Source organism: Coptis chinensis, chromosome 4 (assembly GCF_015680905.1).
Source record: "Coptis chinensis isolate HL-2020 chromosome 4, ASM1568090v1, whole genome shotgun sequence".
NCBI lineage: Eukaryota > Viridiplantae > Streptophyta > Magnoliopsida > Ranunculales > Ranunculaceae > Coptis > Coptis chinensis.
Genome location: NC_141459.1, coordinates 1,324,592 through 1,342,684, shown reverse-complemented (window position 1 = coordinate 1,342,684; position 18,093 = coordinate 1,324,592). Strand labels below are relative to the sequence as shown.

Sequence of the window (18,093 nt, the reverse complement as noted above, 5' to 3'; positions counted from 1 at the left end):
TTGCCTTTGCAATGAGAGCACCTTTTTTCATTTGATTAACTAACTTATTGTACATTCAATTTATTAAAATGGTTGTATCAGGTCATGAAGATGCGACCATATGAATATCAAGTTGGAAATATTTAGGATCAGAGGCTAGATTAAATGTATGCATGAAATCTAATTTTCTTTTTTTATTTGATATATACTTATAATCTGCAAATCCTGATCAATTTCTATGATCTTTCTCAAAGCAATGGAAGGATGAAGATTAATCCATAGGCTAAAGAAGAATCAAGGCTGTAATTTTTTTGGTAAGTGGACCTTCTTTCATAATGTAATTCATCCATGAGGTTGTATGACTATGTTGATAATATATGGTGAATGGAAGTTCATGACTCTATCGTTTGTAGGTATTCATTCACTTATGTCCTTGCAGAAAGTGGTTACGCTTTCATTTGTTTGAGGTTCATTTAGCAATTTTAGGAGTCTGCTTCAAACATGCTAAGAAAAAAAAATTGATAAGACTTACAAGATGTTAGAGGTGTATCTGTATAAGAAACTTCTTACAAAGATAGTTCTCTCCTCACAAGCCTTTGTGATTTGCTCCGGTCTTCCTAGATGAGAGAAGAGAAAGGACCAATAAAGTGTATAGAAAGTACAATTGACACCTCAATCGGGTCATAGAATTCATCTGGGAAGCTTGCAACAATTTTCCAGCAGTTTGGCTGGTACACCACACAAAGACCTTGGTGCTCTCGGCATTACATTCTATAAGCTCATTAGGTCTCTCACTCAAAAAAAAAAAAAATGGCCACAAATTATGTGAGAAAATTTTGAGATCACATGTTGGTGTTCAATGTGATCAAGATGAACATTGCATATCTGTTTTTGGTTAGAATGGACTCCTGATAGTTTTGTTGAGTGAAAGTTAGCGATATAGCTTAATCTGTGATAGTGTCAATTAACATTCAAATAATCAAAACATGTCTTCTTCTACAGAACAGTGTGTTCCATCATTAGGCCTTCCTTTGTTAGAGGAACCTGAATCCGACCGTTCGCGTTTTGTTTTAAGTGCGTCCAGTACATCGATATCGTATCTAGTCGGTTTCAGGTTTGTCAGTTTATTTTTTTTCCTTAAGTTTATTTCCTGGTTTGAATTGGTAATTTTGTTTTTAGTCAATGATTGTTTTTATTTTCTATCATTTTTCCCACAGGTGTCTATGGAGCATGGTAGCAGTAACTTTGGTTAGAGCACTCAAAGTTTTTTGCTTTTCGACTACAACATCATAACTGCCACTGATTACTCATGTTTCAAGCTCCTTTTACTTCATTTAGTTGTTTGTAACGTTGTTACATACATATACATAGACAATCCATTGATTTGGTGATATCAAGAAAGCTTCTTCGAGTAACCTCGCTTAAAGGTATGTTTTCCATTCTATGATACTTTGTTAGACTCTAACAATTATATTTGAGAGTCGTTGGATTTTTTTGAGAATATAGTTATAATCGTCAAGTGTTATCAGTTTCATAAATTAAGAGAACTACTACCAATTGAAATGTGTGGCTATACTCAATATGATGATTGGTTTGAATTTTTCGTTTTTCATTCTAAGTTTCGAATGAATTCTTATATAAGTTTTAGGTGATTACTAAAAGGTTTTGATATGATACTCATTTATTTTTCCAGAAAATTCTTATATTCTTAAGTAGAGTATTGTGAATACAAAGTGATGCCTATGGACTGTGTTACTACGTTAAAACCCACATATATGTATAATAAACTAAAGTCGGGGTGCCTAACAAAGTCAACAAACCACATATATCTATGGCTAACTAAATCACAGACAAACTGCATGAAATAAAAATTGTGTGATTTACTAATCGTATGGTGAATGACTGAAGTCATAGCCTCTTCTTCACTCTTAGCGGGCATTATGAAAGTCATAGCCTCTTCCACATTTTTTTCTTGTAATGTGTATGGCTGTGTTTCCCCCCAATTTTCGTATGCGTTTTAGTTCATTTTATTTTGTTAGTATTTTTCCTATACAACAGGTGTGGTTGTGCTCCATTATTTCCATATGCTATTTTGATTAATTGTATGTATTTTTGTAATTATTTGTATTATGCATACATGTACATGTCTGTGATTTTTTTCTTTGCGTCATATATGATGATAACTTTTGGTTTAGAGTTTTCATGGGCCTTTCCACTTCTATATCAACCAAATGAGCATGTGTAGTCTTTAGTCAGCAGGTACAAATGCCTTCAAGAATTCGAATGAAGCAGGTATTCCATTCCAATTGCAAAGACAATAAAATTGCTATGCCCTATTACCCAATAGGAGGATGCAATTGAGGTCCAGAAGTGTACTAGCTGTGTCGAGTTTAGTTTATTGTCTCCTATGCTCGAGGTTCACAAGTCTTTGAAGTCAGCCATGTCCTGAAGGCTCTCCCTATCTTTTCTCATGACCTTTAAAAACTTCGTTTAAAAATCTTTCATGTAATTATATCCATAATGTTAGATATAATTTTTTTGGAGCAATTTTTTAGGGATTTTGGATTGTCCACATAATTTTAGATATAATTTTTTTGGAGCAATTTTTTAGGGCTTTTGGATTGTCTAAATACTCTCTTTGGGTTTTGATCAGGTGTATTTGGTCAAGTTATTGGCCCTAACGTGATCTCTACAATCTTTAAGGAATCGCTTTATAAATTCATGTTTACCATTTCATCAAAGATAGCACTCAGAATCAGGGGGTAAGTTTATATATCACGCATTGGTCGAGTTCCTATTGGAATATGTACAGTGATGAAGGGCTCTTCTTGCACTCTCTCAAGTCCAAATGTTGGATGACCAAAACTTTGAAACTTTTTTTTGTCTTTAAGCAATTGGTTCCGAATTTTGGGGAACAATTTTTTTATCATTTGTGATGACAAGATTATAGCTGAAGTTAAAATGCCTATCCAGAAGAAATTGCATGTACCAGACAAGGGTTTCTTCAAGATATTTCTTTCATGTGCACAATTCATAAACATTTATGGATTATCTTACTCTGTTGCTTATTAATATTGTGCTGAACACAAACTAAACATGTATGGATATCATCTTATGGGAGACGGTTATACTATGAGATGAGTTCTGAATCCAAGTTACAATTTTTTGTTTAGTGGAAGTTTGCGTTTTGCCTTTGGGTCGACCGAGTACCTCCATGATTTCTAGCTGCTTTCAGGTTTGTCAGCCTGATTTTTTTTTCCTGAACTTTGTTTCTTGGTTTGTATTTGTTATATTATTTTCAGGTAATAATTGTTTTCTTTTCTATAATTTTGCTTTGTTATATATTCGCTTTGTTTTGTGTACATTCATATATATTCCTTGGAAACTTTTATTACTAAGATATTGTTGATGGGACATGTTAATGATATGTAAAGAAGGAATGTGAGGGATTAAAAGTGGTGTCGTGGTGGTGATCGAGTTTCCAGAACTCCAGCAAGCAATCCATGTTTTCAGATATGCATATTCTTCTCTGTTAAATTTGCATGCATGAAATACAAAATTGTTTTTTTTTTGTTTTTTTTGTTACAACATGAAACTCAAATTTTGATTATAGGCTGTTTTGGTTGCAAGTGTAAGGGAGTGATTCCGCTCTCAAAATTCAAAGGATATTAGGTACTATAAATGACCTACATATAAAACGCTAGGCACAAATCATGGAAACTGATTAGAAAGAGATTTGACTCAAACTCAAGATGAAGAAGACTGTGATGTCAGGGTAAAGCACCTAATTTAAGGTGAGAATTTTCTTGGAATGGTTTATTCTCTTAAACACCAACTTTAATGCTTGCTTCTCTTCCGCACGTCTTCTTCCCAACATCGAAAACCAACTCATTAGCACGAGTTTTTAATGCAAAAGTCTTTTGAAAAAATTCCATACTTGATCGAGCCTTAACTATTTTCGTTTGGGTGTACTCGTCAATTTCATGTGTGCCTTTTGCATTGAATTGAGTATACAGGCTTTAGTTTCTATATAGTTTTGTGACTTATGGCTTTGAATGTGTGCATGTTGATTTATCCCAAACAAAGAAACTATAATTGAAAAACCTAGAAGTTAACACAATCCGTTTGGTGTCAGTAACTAAGCTAAACTGTAAAATATAATTAAATATGTTTGGGATGAATGGTGGTGAACACCATTACGCTAAGGATAAGTTTTTCTATGTACATGAAGGTCTCCCTTGAAATTATTGTTGTAGGTTGAAGGTGGATCTCAACTGCATTTGATGACTTTTAGTACCGTTGCACTCGGTATTTTTAGCTATATGCTTATCATCAACTGTCAACTCTAGAAAGTGTGCAAAAGGGTCCTCTTCATTTTCATGTCAATTGGTGCATATGAAAGTTTGCAAACTATAGGTATCTTCACTAACCATAAATCTATTATCTCATAGAAAATTTGTAATTGTCCTATCTTTGTCGAGATAGAGACAATGATGCTATTTTAGCTTTAACCTTTCCAGGTCGAGTAACCGTACATACATTATTACCATGCAACTCATCTGACTTTTGCCTGAATCTTTCCACATCGTCATCCACCCAATAGAGATGGAAACAAACTTTTTCTTGTAGAATCATCAGTAAGTAAATCAAATTATTTCAGTTAAAATTGTTATTTCCAAACACTTGGTTACTACATGACTGTCATATCTACTGGCACTTGATGACACACATCTCATGGGGGTGGTGAGAGCCCCAAACTTTGGGGGTGTATATTGGGACACTGATTGGAGTTAGTAACTTGGCTTGAGTGATGATATTTTTGGAGTATACAACATCACATGCATGTAGCGATGACATGAATACATACTTTACACATGAATGATGTGTACATGTCAGCTACAACATTGAACTATAGCATAACTGTGTTTTTTATTTTCCATAAGAAAGAAATGTGCATCGAAAGGAAACTACGCAATAGTGTCTTTTGGGTGATTTGATCAACTAACATTTTCAGTCATTTACTAATGTCTGCTTTTTCATACTCATACGTGATAAATGTATGATGCATTTACTTCTCATCTAAGGAGCAGAGCTTAGTTGACTATGAGACTTTTGCAGATGAGTGAATTCCCTACTTTGTCGGGTCAAACAATTAAAGAGCCAAATGGATTAAATAACGCAGATGATGAGTTTCACTCCTTTTTAATCTGTTTAACTAACTATCATTCATTAGCGTAACTCTTCCATTATATGGTCGAGTATTAGGACTATATTAAGTATTTCAGTGCCACTAAATAAAATTATATTCTATGGAATGCATAGCTCTTTTGGGACTGAAGTCAACGTTATAAATTTATAACTTGATTTTAGATGGTCCTGGCAATATTGGCCCTTTATCTTTCCCCATTTAGCAGGAAACATGTCGACTACACAAAACGATAATCTTTTACAATCGTGAGTGATCTGGTTTTAATTATATTTAACTATTTATCATTTCATACATATTCACTAAATAATACTCACATCACCCCAATTCACATACTTTACTAACCTTCATATATATATATATATATATATATATATATATATATATATATATATATATATATATATATATATATATATATCTCGTAATAATTGTGTTTGTCAACTACGTGCATAGCACGTGCATCTTGCTAGTTTCTTTAATAGTTGGAACTTAACACAATTATAGGGCCATTAATTATGAATGTGTTTCCTATTTAAACTCTGATTGCTTTAAACTTCCACGATTTATTAGATTTTTGAGTCCATATCTCAAGGCAATATATTAGATCTAAACCATAATTAAATTAACTTTGAGAGTTTCAATTTGGACCACTACTTAACTCTCAAATTCCACAGGATCAATCTCAGCTATTATAACATCCCGTATTTTTATTTTTATTATAAAAAAAAATAATAAGTATTATTAATAGGGTTATAATAGTAATATTTAAAAAAAAGAGGGGATAAAGATTAAATAGAAATAGATAAACCGTGGGGAGAGAGAGTGGGTACGGTTAAACCCTATCCTATTTTTGGGGGTTTTGAAATATAAGAGAGAGAGAGAGAGAGACTCACTTGACGCAAGTAAGTTCGCCGGTTTTCGAGTTTGCTCCGTATACTAACGCTTTCGCGGTTTCGATCAATTTTTGTGAGTAGGCTAAACCTTAATTTTCTTAAGAAAACTATTTGAATTATCTATATGTGTTCTACTAGTAATTTTAGTTATTTGATTTAATGGGGCCTTAAAAAGAAACAAAAGAATGTTAATTTGATTGAATTAGATGGCATACTGTGTTAATTAGTTTCTGTCGCCAAGTATTCTTTTATATATATATATATATATATATATGGGAAGGATAGAGGCACATTTATTGTAGCCACATTCTAGCCACATTGTAAATTAATCTAAGCAAAATCATGGATTTAAAAGTTGAATTAAATGCTGAATTTTTGTAGATATAATCTCCCCACCATGGAGAACATGCTTACAAAAATTCATCTCATTCAAAGAAATCTAACCTTAGAACATGCTCACAAAATTTTTGGACCGTTAGATAAAAAGCTCAAAAATGAACACTAATTTTTACATGGTTAGACATATCCAAATATTATAATTTTTTGTGAGAATGATCTTCATGGTGGGAAGATCATCTCCACCAAAAACCAGACCTTAATTCATTTGTATGTGAAAAATGTGGCTATAAAAGATAAGAATGTGCCTCTATCCCTCCCCATATATATATATATATATATATATATATATATATATATATATATATATATATATATATATATATATATATATATATATTTCGATGGGTATGTAAATGATAGTAAGTAACAGTTGGTTATTGTTGATTTGGAATTGCTTTAAATGTATTAGAGCATCTTTAGGAGTGATATCAACCTAGCATCAAACACCAAATTTTCAACAATTTGGTATTTTTTCAACTTCAGAAGAGTCACATGTTGATGAAAACACTAAAAAAACACCAAACCAAATACCAAATCGGCCAATATTTGGTTCCAGCTTTGGTGTTGTATCAAATCTCTCACGCGGTTTTTCTAACACCGCATGGGCTTGGGCTTCTATGGCGCGGTTTTGCCAAAACCGCGTGAGAGATTGGAAAAGAAATAAAAAAGAAAGTTGATGTATGACATATTGCGCGGTTTTCCCAAAATTGCATGGACTTAGGTTTTTAAGATGGGCTTCAGTGGCGCGGTTTTGGGAAAACCGCATGGGCTATATGGCGCGGTTTATCCAAAACCGCGTCATTTGATGTCGAAAATTTGATATTGGTCCTAAAAATGGTTAGTGTTTTTTTGGTTAGGTGTTTGGTTTGGTTCAAAATTTTGGTGTTTTTTTGTTAGCTCTCCTAAAAATGCTCTCAGAACTCAAAAGTTAAAAGTTTGAACTTCTCATTTTAACGTTTCAGTTATGAGCATGTCTTCAATGCGCGAGATGTATGGTGCGCAGGTAATGTGGGCCTTTGGATCAGTTCTTTTGCCATGCAATACACACGCACTCCTTAGTATGAGTGGCCCAGATTTGACAGCATACCATACGACCTGCACACCATAGATTTAGCCTTCAGTTATAGCTAAGGGTTACAATTTTAAGAAATAATATATTAGAATATATAAATAGTACAGTACTTATGAAGTTTGGAATTGTCTAAGAAGTTGGTACTATTACCTACTACCTACTGTTACAGGTTTGGTAATAGCTTCGGGTACCTTTACTATTTTTTTATGGCTAAATCTATGGTGCGCAGGTCGTATGGTGTGCTGGCAAATCTGGGCCACTCATACCAAGGGGTGCGTGTGTATTGGACGGCAGAAGTACTGATCCAAATTAAAGGTCTATATCCTCTGCGCACCATACATCTCGCGCACTGAAGAAGTGCTCTTTTTTTATATGTGTGGTCACGTAATAATCATGTTAGTCTTGTTCTGTGATATTAGTTTTGGGTACTTTTTTGCTCTCTTATGGTACTAGATATGGTGTTGTTTGGAAATGTTTGGTTTCTACACATACTATAACTACGGGGTGAAATAAATTAATATACAACTAGTTTTTGAGCCCATTCAACGAATGGGAACCGTTTTCATAAAATAATGTACCAAAAAATTTTAATTATAGAATATTGTAATGATTCAAATTTTGATGAAAATACTAATACTACAACATAGTATTAATAAAATAAAAAATAGCTCAACAAACATAATTTATTTGATATATGACCGAACCACTGACAAATTCTAAAATTTAGAAGTAAAATCCATTAAACTTGTGCAACATGTGATGTCATCGATCTTGTTTAAAGGTTCTATATAACTTCTAAAAATATATATTTTTTAACTTGTAAAAGCATATTCAATTAGTTAGCAATATTTAAGTACCTAATTTTTTTATAATTTGAACATTGTAAAAGACAATTAAATCAAGTAATTCCATAACAAATAACACACTCATATAAGAAAGGAAAACACATAATGATTACCTAATAATGATCACCTAAGGTATATTGATAATGTGAAATCAAAATAAATATATAATAGCAGTCCTTTTTTCTGGTCTGTGAGTAGGGGTGTCAAAATGGCCCTCAAACCCTTAGCCCGCCCGCCCCGACCCAGCCCATAGACTGAAAAAGCCCTCAAAATGAGGCCCTCACACATTTGTGGGCTTGGCCAACCCGGCCCTCAAGCCTTTGAGGGGAGGGTAAGGGCCTAGACTTCGAAACTTAAGCCCTCCCTTAAGCCCGACCCTCATTAGGCCCTCAACATTTATTACATATATTTTAATAAAAAAATTTACAATATATATCATTTTAACATTAATATGTAAAAATCACTTAAAAAACGTTTATCTATTAAGTTTGCCAACCTTATAATTTCATTTTAATATTTTATGAAATGAATTTAATTGATCTTAATTGACTAATACAACTTTAACAAGTTTTTTTAATAGTTTGAAGGTTTAATTATGAAGTGCATTCGATTTTATCATTTTTAACTAATGTTTCTAAATTTATTTTGTAAATCAAATGTATAACATAGTATCCGGCCCTCACGTTTGGCCCTCAAGCCCGACCCTTCAAGCCCTCTCGAGAGGGTTGAGGGGAGGGTAAAGGCTTCGAGATTTAAGCCTTGGCCCGACCCAACCCGGCCCTCGAAGTAAATGAGGGTAGGGCTGGCCCGGCCCTCAGAGCATGAGGGCTTCATTGTTTGAGGGCGGGGCCAGCCCGGCCCAGCCCATTTGACACCACTATCTGTGAGGGTGTCCACATAGGCAAATTTTAAATACCCACTTTACTCACGCGAAATCAGGACGAGTGTATTTTTTTACTGGCTCAAGCATAATCCAAAAAGCTGCCTATTTTGACAAAAAAAAAAAAAAAAAAAAAGCTAAACTAAACTCCTCTCTCTCTCAAAAAAAAAAAAAAAAAACCATCGAACTCAAAAGACCTTTGCGAATTGATTCCCCACTCTGACTGTAACAGTTCTTATGCTCTAGAAAATCCCCAAGAAAAGCCAAGTAAGAAAGAAAACTTTAAAGGGTATTGTACTCATAGTACAAAATATCCCGATATATCGCGATATTTGGGGATATCTATCCATATTTCAGAAAAAGATATATAAATATCACGATATGTTTAGAGATATATACGACTGCAAATATCAGTGATATTTCGATAATATTTGTGATATTTGTGATGTTTGGGGATATTTAGAGATATTTGACGATATTTTGTATATATAACAATTTTATTTAATATTTACCATTATATTTCAAATAAATATAAATAATGTATCATGATATATCAAGAAATATCTACAATATCCACGATATTTATCGATATTTTAGATATATCCATGATATTTGTATGTGAAACAATGTCAAATATCCCCAAAGAGAGGGATATATCCACGATACATATCCAGAAATTGAATATCGATAAATACCCATATCCTGATATTTATATCCTGATATTTTGTACTATGATTGTCCTACATACCCATGTCCTTCTGTGAAGAAAATCGACAAGGATGTCGTGTGCCTAACACATTTTGACTTTTTAAGCTTCCTACTTTTGACTTTCTCCTTTCAAATATTGTTTATTTACACACCATGCCATGCAATCTTAAACCAATTTCCACCACCAATGGATGTTTTATAGTCTCTACCTCTGGACTCAACTTGAGCTCCAATAAGAAATTCCATTTTTCTCCAACTTGAGCTCCAATAAGAAATTCCATTTTTCTCCAGAGCCAACCAAATTTGATGTGTGAGTGTGTTTGTGTATAAGTCAGTTAGTGTGTGCGTGCATTGGTCACAGAAAACACTGCCAGTAATTAGGACATCACCTCTTGTTTCTTCTACAAATGCTACCAAGAGGATCAGAAGAGACGAACACAAGAGTTTCGAGAGAGAATCCATGAAATGAAGAAGACAACGTAGAGATTACTAGTGTTAATTGTGATTCAAAACGAAATTTAGAACTCTCCGTATCTCTTAATAACTAGTTACTTTGTGTGAATAAAAAGCACTCAGTCTACATGCTCCCAAGTAACATTTGCATGATTTCAATGTAATTAGTTCCTTTTTGTGAATAAAATTAAGGGGTTATGTGCCCAAATAGCTTTATAAAACCAAAAAATATTTTAGAAAGTCCAATTGGAGTGGCTCAAATCCGTATACATTACTACCTCATAAAATATATTCAAACGGTAGACATGTTGTGTCAAAATACCATGAAATTCGTATGATGTGATCATCTCAAAATTGCAATAATGTTTAGCAATGGTGTTTCACCTAACACTTACGTGAAAGTTTGCCAAAAGAAATCTTGCAGTAAAACACTTCTCTCGTGATATACAACTTGGGTATTTTAATTGCTCTTATGATCAAAACTTTGATCTGAAATTTTATCGAAACTGAACACCAAAGGTATTTCATTAATATTACTCGACTCCAAATTGAAGTTCCTTCGGCATTTTTAGTTTTTACTGACCCTATCTAGGTCATTAGGTGCACCATTCCTTCAACCCGGATGGACCTCTATTAAAGTGGTCATGTCTTCAGAATTGTGGCTATTTTTCACGGCCCATACGCCCATGTCGACGAACTGTGGCAAAGATGGCTGCAGACTGCAGTACGTGTTGCTGAATGCTGAGAACAAGCACGACCACAACTACTGCATCAGGACGAGATATGGTTTAGCACAATACTGTAAAGCAGCGTAAACTTGCCTAGAATTTGGTAGTTAAATAAAATGCAAATCCAACCACTTACTTAGATTCGAGAAAATACTCTTAATAATTTCATTTAAGTATGTACAGTTCACAGCAATTCGAACGGGCACGAAGTCAAGTATCTTTCTTTCTGATCGGAAGTCAAGTATCTTTTCATCTGGCATTGATGTTAAAAAATAAAAATGTAAAAACTATTGACATACACAGCTCTATGCCTCAGAAATCAAAGAGCACTTTAGTCGACGGATGGTTATTTGGAGGAGTGAACGGTTGCTCAGGTCGAGCGAACAAATAAAGAGGAAAACAATAGGCTCAGCTCTGTACACAAAAACTATAGGATACAGTAATTTACAAGGATGCGTCAGTTGGTGAACATCATTTCTCTGCCTCTGACCAATCTACAGTTTCCGATGCCTCGTGAATCTATCAATGAGGATAGTAGGGACATACTACATGACAGTCCCCAAGACTGAACTTTTTCCACATGGCATTTGTTTGTTTTGAGGAATTCTTCCAAAACCAATGCTAAGTTGAAATCACTGTGGAACCTAATTCTACGTTGATTTGCTGAAGGGAAGCTCCTTCACTCCATTTTCAACTGCCTCTCTCCACATTCGGTATCTTACTCCTAGTTTATCATATGATACAGGCAGGTTCCAGATATTTGCCCCATTATTCATCCTATCTTGTTGTCCAAGCACTAGACGTAAATCCTCATTTAGAACCTGCATTATTCCAAAGTTTTATGTATAAACATGAGAAGAATGACATCAAATTCATGGAAAAACTGGGATGTCAATAGTATTGCATTCTAATTGCACATAAGATATTATAGGGATAGCTTAAATATTAATTGTAAACATGATCTGGGGACTTCTAATCCTCTACTAGGGTTGTTATCTGGAGAAAGTGATAAAGTGACAAATGAGATAATTACCTTCTCGGCAAAATACCTCCACACGAGGTGCATGAGGGGGATGTACTTTAGCAAAGGCGCGAAATCTAGGGACATTCTGTACAACAACCTAGTCTTATTTCTTGAGGAAGGTAAGCACACGTGAAGCTGGTGAAGGTGCGTTGAGCACTGTCGAGCACTCTGCCCCTCCAGTGTTCCTGGCTTTGAGATTCCGATTGTTGAGAGGACAATGCATGGCGGTCGGAACTCCATATCTATTGGGTAAGGGTCCCAGTAACCTTCCATGCCAGATGCAGGAGTCAAGAATTTTACCAAGCTGAGAAGTATATATAGCCAGTGTAAATGAAAATGCATGACAAAAAATAATCAAGTGAAGAACATTTTCTAAAATGTAGCAGTGAAATGGTGCTTCATTTGAAGCATCAAACTTAATTTCCTTAACGTTTTTTGTACAGAAATTTCCATATTCAAAAAAATGATCATCAGGAATTGATCGTTTTAGGCTTCCTGGTAATACTTTATGGAAACCAACCTGGGAACGCTCCATCCCTTGGCAAAGGTTGACGTGTGAGTGAAAGGGGCATGTGCGAGATCCAGAAGGTTATCCAGAAGTAACCCATGTTCCACGGGGAGATCCATGACAATCTACCATATAAAAGAGACCACACCAACTGTTGAGTGACTAGTAAATGCTAGATTGAGATAACACACAGAATAAAATTATAGTAAAAAAAAGAACGAGAAATTCTGGAATTACTTCTGCATGGATGACAAATCCCGAAGGAGGCTGCAGTGAAGGAAGTGTGGCAGCTGGAGGGTCATCACCAGGCCAAATCCAGATCATCCCATCCTGCTCGAAGCACGGCAAAGACCTTATAGTCACGTTGCGCATTTGGGTTGATGGCATTTTCTCACATTTTCCATCGGTTGAATACTCCCACCCTGAATTTCATTCCTTCCACATTTTAGTCATTAGATACTCATTCATATGAATGCAGAGACGTCTGAAATATAACAGTTCTTCCTAAACATTTATAGCACATAATAAATTGCAGCTCAATTCTGTTTACTAACCATGGTAGGGGCATTGAATCCGGCCTTCATTCACTGAACCAAGGTGAAGAGGGCATGCCCTATGAGCACATGTATTTTGCACACAACCAGGTTGCCCATCTTTACCGCGAAACAGGACCCATGGCTCCTCGAAGCAATCTATTGGCATCTGAAACCACAACGTAAAAAACAAAATAAGGAAAGGTAATCTTGGAAAGAAATAATGACTTAGAATCCGACACCACATCATCATCTCAGTTTTTACATGGATGAAAATGCACTATTTAGTATATTACCATGGTGTCCACTTTCAGATCGGCAGTGAAAGCCACCGGATACCAGAAGTTCTTCATGAGAGGGTGATATTGTTGAACAGGGCCTGATATATTTAGCCTTTTCCTTGGCAATGTTTTTTTTACGGTGACCTCAGATGTTGAGGATGTGCTAGGAGAAAGGGAGGTTCTATCAGCGTCTATCGAATTTCTGTCCAGTAACAACTTGTCATTCACTAATTGTTCCATGAATGCCAGCTTGTCCAATGCTGTGGATACCCTTGCTTCTGATATGTGGACCTAAACTTCACCAGCAAGAAAAATGGCTGGATTTGAGTAAGTGTGCAATGAATTACGTATGATATTTGTTCAAATCTATTTGGAGAGAAAGATTGTGTAAAACATATGATTTCTGTAAAAGTACTACAGTATTAAACAGATGCCGTCCACATTTCCACACTGCCAGACCTGTTTGTGAGCTTGTGCAAGATCTTCTTGTAACTCTGCAAGCTCTTTCTTTACAGTGCCAATGGACTTGTAGTCCCTTGCCAAGGGATTAAGAACATCCACCACCTATAGTCGCATCACATGAAAAGTAAGCATAAGTAGTTAGATGCAACTCATGCAAGAAGGTTATCCTAATAGACTCATTAAAAAAAAACATTTCACTCTAATAGAAAGCTTAATATGAGAATGTCCCAAATAATCGATTAATGCTAAAACAAAGACTTTCTACAGAGTTAAATTTTGAGAAAATGTTGACTAGATTAACTAATACCATAGGGAATGTCAAAGGCATGTGGAGTGTGGAAGACGTGTGTAGTGGAATGGAGTGCACTGCGAGAAGCACATAAAGCAGACTTGAATGGAGTGCAGTACAGTGTGATTATGCCTTCATGCAGAGACGTTTAGACAGTACATTTTGATTAGGATAAAAAAATAAGTGAAATGGAGTAGACTGATCATTGGACTAGATTACCAAAAGTACAAATCAGTATGGATTGTAGGATCGAATGCACGTAATATAGTATACACTCGCTCATGTAGTGTAAGTTCTTTTGATTGTTTGGGTGGCGTAGAAACAAAGTAGAATTGTCAAAGTAGATATTAAGCAGACAGTACAAAGAGTCAATGGCACCAATTGCATTTGTGAAATCATAATTTATGGAGAGTATTGGATTTGCCTTGAAAAATCAAGCTCTAGTTATGAGTTGATCCTTGGTGTCCATATTCCCATCTATCTAACTAATTGACATACTAGTTAAAATATCTCTAAGATAAGTACCAAAACACTCTAAAGCACACAAAATGAATCATAACCACAATTTTAACAACAAATACCTTCTCATGAAGAACCATTATCATTAAAAGATCTTGCCGAGCGCGCCAATCGCAATACTGAAGATCAAAACGAGCGACTTCTAGTGCTTGATTTACGTCCAAAAATTTCCCTTTACTTTGTAGTATTCTAGTCCTTGGTTCCTCAACATTAAAAAGAGTACCCCAAGTGTTCTTCTTCTCTACTAAACCTTCCTCCTCTCCAAATATAGCAAACACTTTAAACCCTCCTTTTAGCTATTAAAAACACACCACCTTACTTGTTACAACTAACTTGACTAACAAAATAAGTAAAAATATGGCAAAACTAAAACTTGGATATTGAATAGATTACCTTCTTTGTATGTAGTTTAGATGTTCTGTAGAAAGATAGAGGTAGAGAGATAGCTGAAGCAGCTGCAATGGAGTTCATAGTGTTGGAAATGAAGAACAGAGGAGAACAGAGTGAGAAAAGAGGACAAGTCTTATTTTTGAAGAGTTTGTTGATAAGTGGCTGGTGTTGCGCGCGATCCAAGTACACCTTCCATTGGTTGCCACGTGGATTAGTGTGTTCTCCTATGTTGCAAACGTGAATTCTTTCTCTTCCACAAGCTTTGTTGTGGGAAAGTTTCTTTGTGGGCCTAAATATCTTGCCAGCTCCAATTTTAGATTACTTGATTACTTTTTGTTTATCTTCTCAAATTATCTTCTTTTTTCTTTTCATTTAATTTGAGAATTTTTTTTTTTTTTTTTTTTTATTTTAATGCAGTTGACACACTTTTAAAGTTGAAAAGAAATTCTGTGTATCTTGATTGTATCTCAAAATTTTCAAAATGGAATTTATTTATAATTTTAGAGATTCCTTGCAATGAAGAGCATGAGGTTGACAAATTTTCAAGCACATGTATTGCTCAAGGTCTAATTTAACTCTCCAACAATCCAACTCATTTAAAAATTGTACCATTGGGAGTAGGGGTGGAACTTGGGCGGGTTGAGACATAATCCGAGCCCAACTCAAGTTTCAAATGCTTCAATCCGAGTTTGGGACCAAGCTCTAGTCGGTCTTTAAATTTTCAGCCTAAGTCCTAGTCCGACCAATTCAGGTTGGGTCGGGTTATATCGAGTTGGTCAAATTTATCGGGATTTTTTTTTGAATTAGGAAGTAAAAAACATCGAAAAAATCTTCTAATAAAATCAAAGAGATTTGATTGTTTGAAAGGAAAAATAACCTTCTTGATTACATTATTTTCTCTAAAATAGAGATTCTAAACCTTATTTTTTACAAGAATAGAATGGCTCGGTTTTTAGGTTTTTTGATATTCTAACCCGAGCCCAACCCAAAACTGAATCGGGTTTTGATTTTACAAAACCAAACCCGAGCCACAGATTTGACATGTTAGCCCAGGACCAACAAAATTCGGATTTTAGTCCATCGGGCTTAGACTAACCCGACCTAAGTTCCACCCCTAATTGAGAGTCTGGGAGCATCGGAGGTACTAGCCTACTAGGTAGTGCTTTAAATTCAGATATGGTCTAGACTCTAGAAAAGTGAGGTCAATCATTTTTAAAATTAGGAGGATGAGCTTTAATATGAAAGTATAATAATCCTAATTCTAAACGAGAATTCTGCAACAAAGGAAAATCATTTACGAAAAAAAAAGTTTTCTATTAATTTAAACTGATCATTTTTATTGTATATAAAAGATGGAATGTTTTTTTGAGTTGCCTAGAGAAAATATCTAGGATGGAATTATCAAAATATTCATGAGATATGCAAAGCACATATTGATGGAAAAGATGGGGAGGGATGAAAAATATATGAAAATGAACTTTTTCAAAAGAGTGGACATAAGAGAGAGAGAGGGGGAGGGCTCATATGCAAAATTTTATAATGTAAGTGTAAGTGACAATATTTGGAAAGGGATTTTTCAAAAGATGTGGTTAGAAGAGAGTGGGGGAAGGATCGTATTTAGAACTGGGCAACGGAGTGGTGTATGATAAAATTTTTACCAGAATATGTAATTTATTTAGGATAATCAGAGATAAAAGGATTTAAAAGAAAAAGGTCCTACCGGGATTCGAACCCAGGTCGCTGGATTCAAAGTCCAGAGTGCTAACCACTACACCATAGAACCTATTTGATATTCGAATAGAGAAACGTGTGTAATAGAAAATTTTTCATTTTATGGCTATATCGAATAAATATGTCATATCACTTACGGCTTACCACTTATACGGTTATACCTCACACTCTCACAGGTTCCCACATCAATAACGATGTTGCGTTGCTTATTTTTACTCGTATATCAATTTCTAAATGTACCATGGACCATGGTCCGCTGTCTACAAATGAAAATGGCAATGCCCTTCTACTGAGTCAACAGATTATTGCTGGTTGCAGTTCAATAAATGATTAATGAGAGTGCCCGAAAGTTTATAATTTTTATAGATCAACATATGTCAGTTATCTGTTTGGAATCATCTTTATATATACTAGCAAAGATGTACGTGCTCGGCACGCGATGTCAAATAAATAAAACTTATTGAAAAGTGTAAATATAATTTGGGTGAGCATACTTACAATTCACATTATGCCGTTTAAAATTTGACTTAAAGGAAACTCCAATTCTATTTGATTTCATAGACATATGTAAGCAATAAAACTAATAAGTTTATCTCCAAATCACACGTACTTTGAGCTTCTCATCCTAGCAAGTGCACGTTGCAGATGACAAAGATAAAAGGTTAATGCATCAAAAACATCTCTGTAATGTCATTCACTGAAATCAGTATACAAACCTTAAGTAAATAAGTAATATACAACCGTAGGTATTGATTTGGAAGAATGGGACATAACCTCTAAAGCTTAGTCATTTGGTTTGTTAATCATTCATCCAAAATGAAGTAGTTACAGTGGCATATGAGGCACAATGGCATACTCAGTCTACATATGATATTACATCAATATAAAAATTAAAGTACACCAATAACAAAAAGAAGTAGGTCGTTCTGACTTGTCTTCTACCATAATAGTTGATATGTTACAACCATCTACTCGTAACCATCTACCCCTCAAGTGATGATAGATCAGCTGATATGTTGCATTGTCCATATACATCAAGAACTTGTCCCAACACTTTACAAAAACACGCTTCAAAATCTAGCAATTCGCATTGAGAGCCTACTGGTAGTTAAGTATCAAATACTTCGACTACGTCTCTACAACATAGAGAGAGCTGATAAATCTTGCAATAGAAGCGCCATCCTCTTTCA

At 34.9% G+C, this 18,093-nt stretch overlaps 1 protein-coding gene, 1 long non-coding RNA gene and 1 other non-coding gene across 3 annotated transcripts; 1 reads left to right on the top strand and 2 right to left on the bottom strand.

Moving 5' to 3' along the window:
* The first annotated feature begins 211 nt into the window (after positions 1–211).
* On the top strand, positions 212–3,094 carry LOC147501056 (uncharacterized). Its single transcript, XR_015219762.1, has 4 exons — positions 212–293; positions 982–1,093; positions 1,197–1,406; positions 2,633–3,094. It is a non-coding gene; the product is annotated as an uncharacterized LOC147501056 (long non-coding RNA).
* Positions 3,095–11,307: 8,213 nt separating this feature from the next.
* Positions 11,308–15,330, bottom strand: LOC147501055 (chlorophyllide a oxygenase, chloroplastic-like). Its single transcript, XM_086606091.1, has 9 exons — positions 15,176–15,330; positions 14,845–15,078; positions 13,972–14,076; positions 13,528–13,803; positions 13,253–13,400; positions 12,936–13,120; positions 12,711–12,823; positions 12,200–12,494; positions 11,308–11,987 (listed from the first exon to the last, which is right to left on the bottom strand). Exons 1-9 carry the CDS (start codon positions 15,251–15,253, stop codon positions 11,817–11,819), a joined length of 1,605 nt encoding a protein of 534 aa, XP_086462217.1. The 5' UTR covers positions 15,254–15,330; the 3' UTR covers positions 11,308–11,816.
* Positions 15,331–16,883: 1,553 nt separating this feature from the next.
* Positions 16,884–16,955, bottom strand: TRNAQ-UUG (transfer RNA glutamine (anticodon UUG)). Its single transcript has one exon. It is a non-coding gene; the product is annotated as a tRNA-Gln (tRNA).
* Between the last annotated feature and the right edge of the window lie 1,138 nt (positions 16,956–18,093).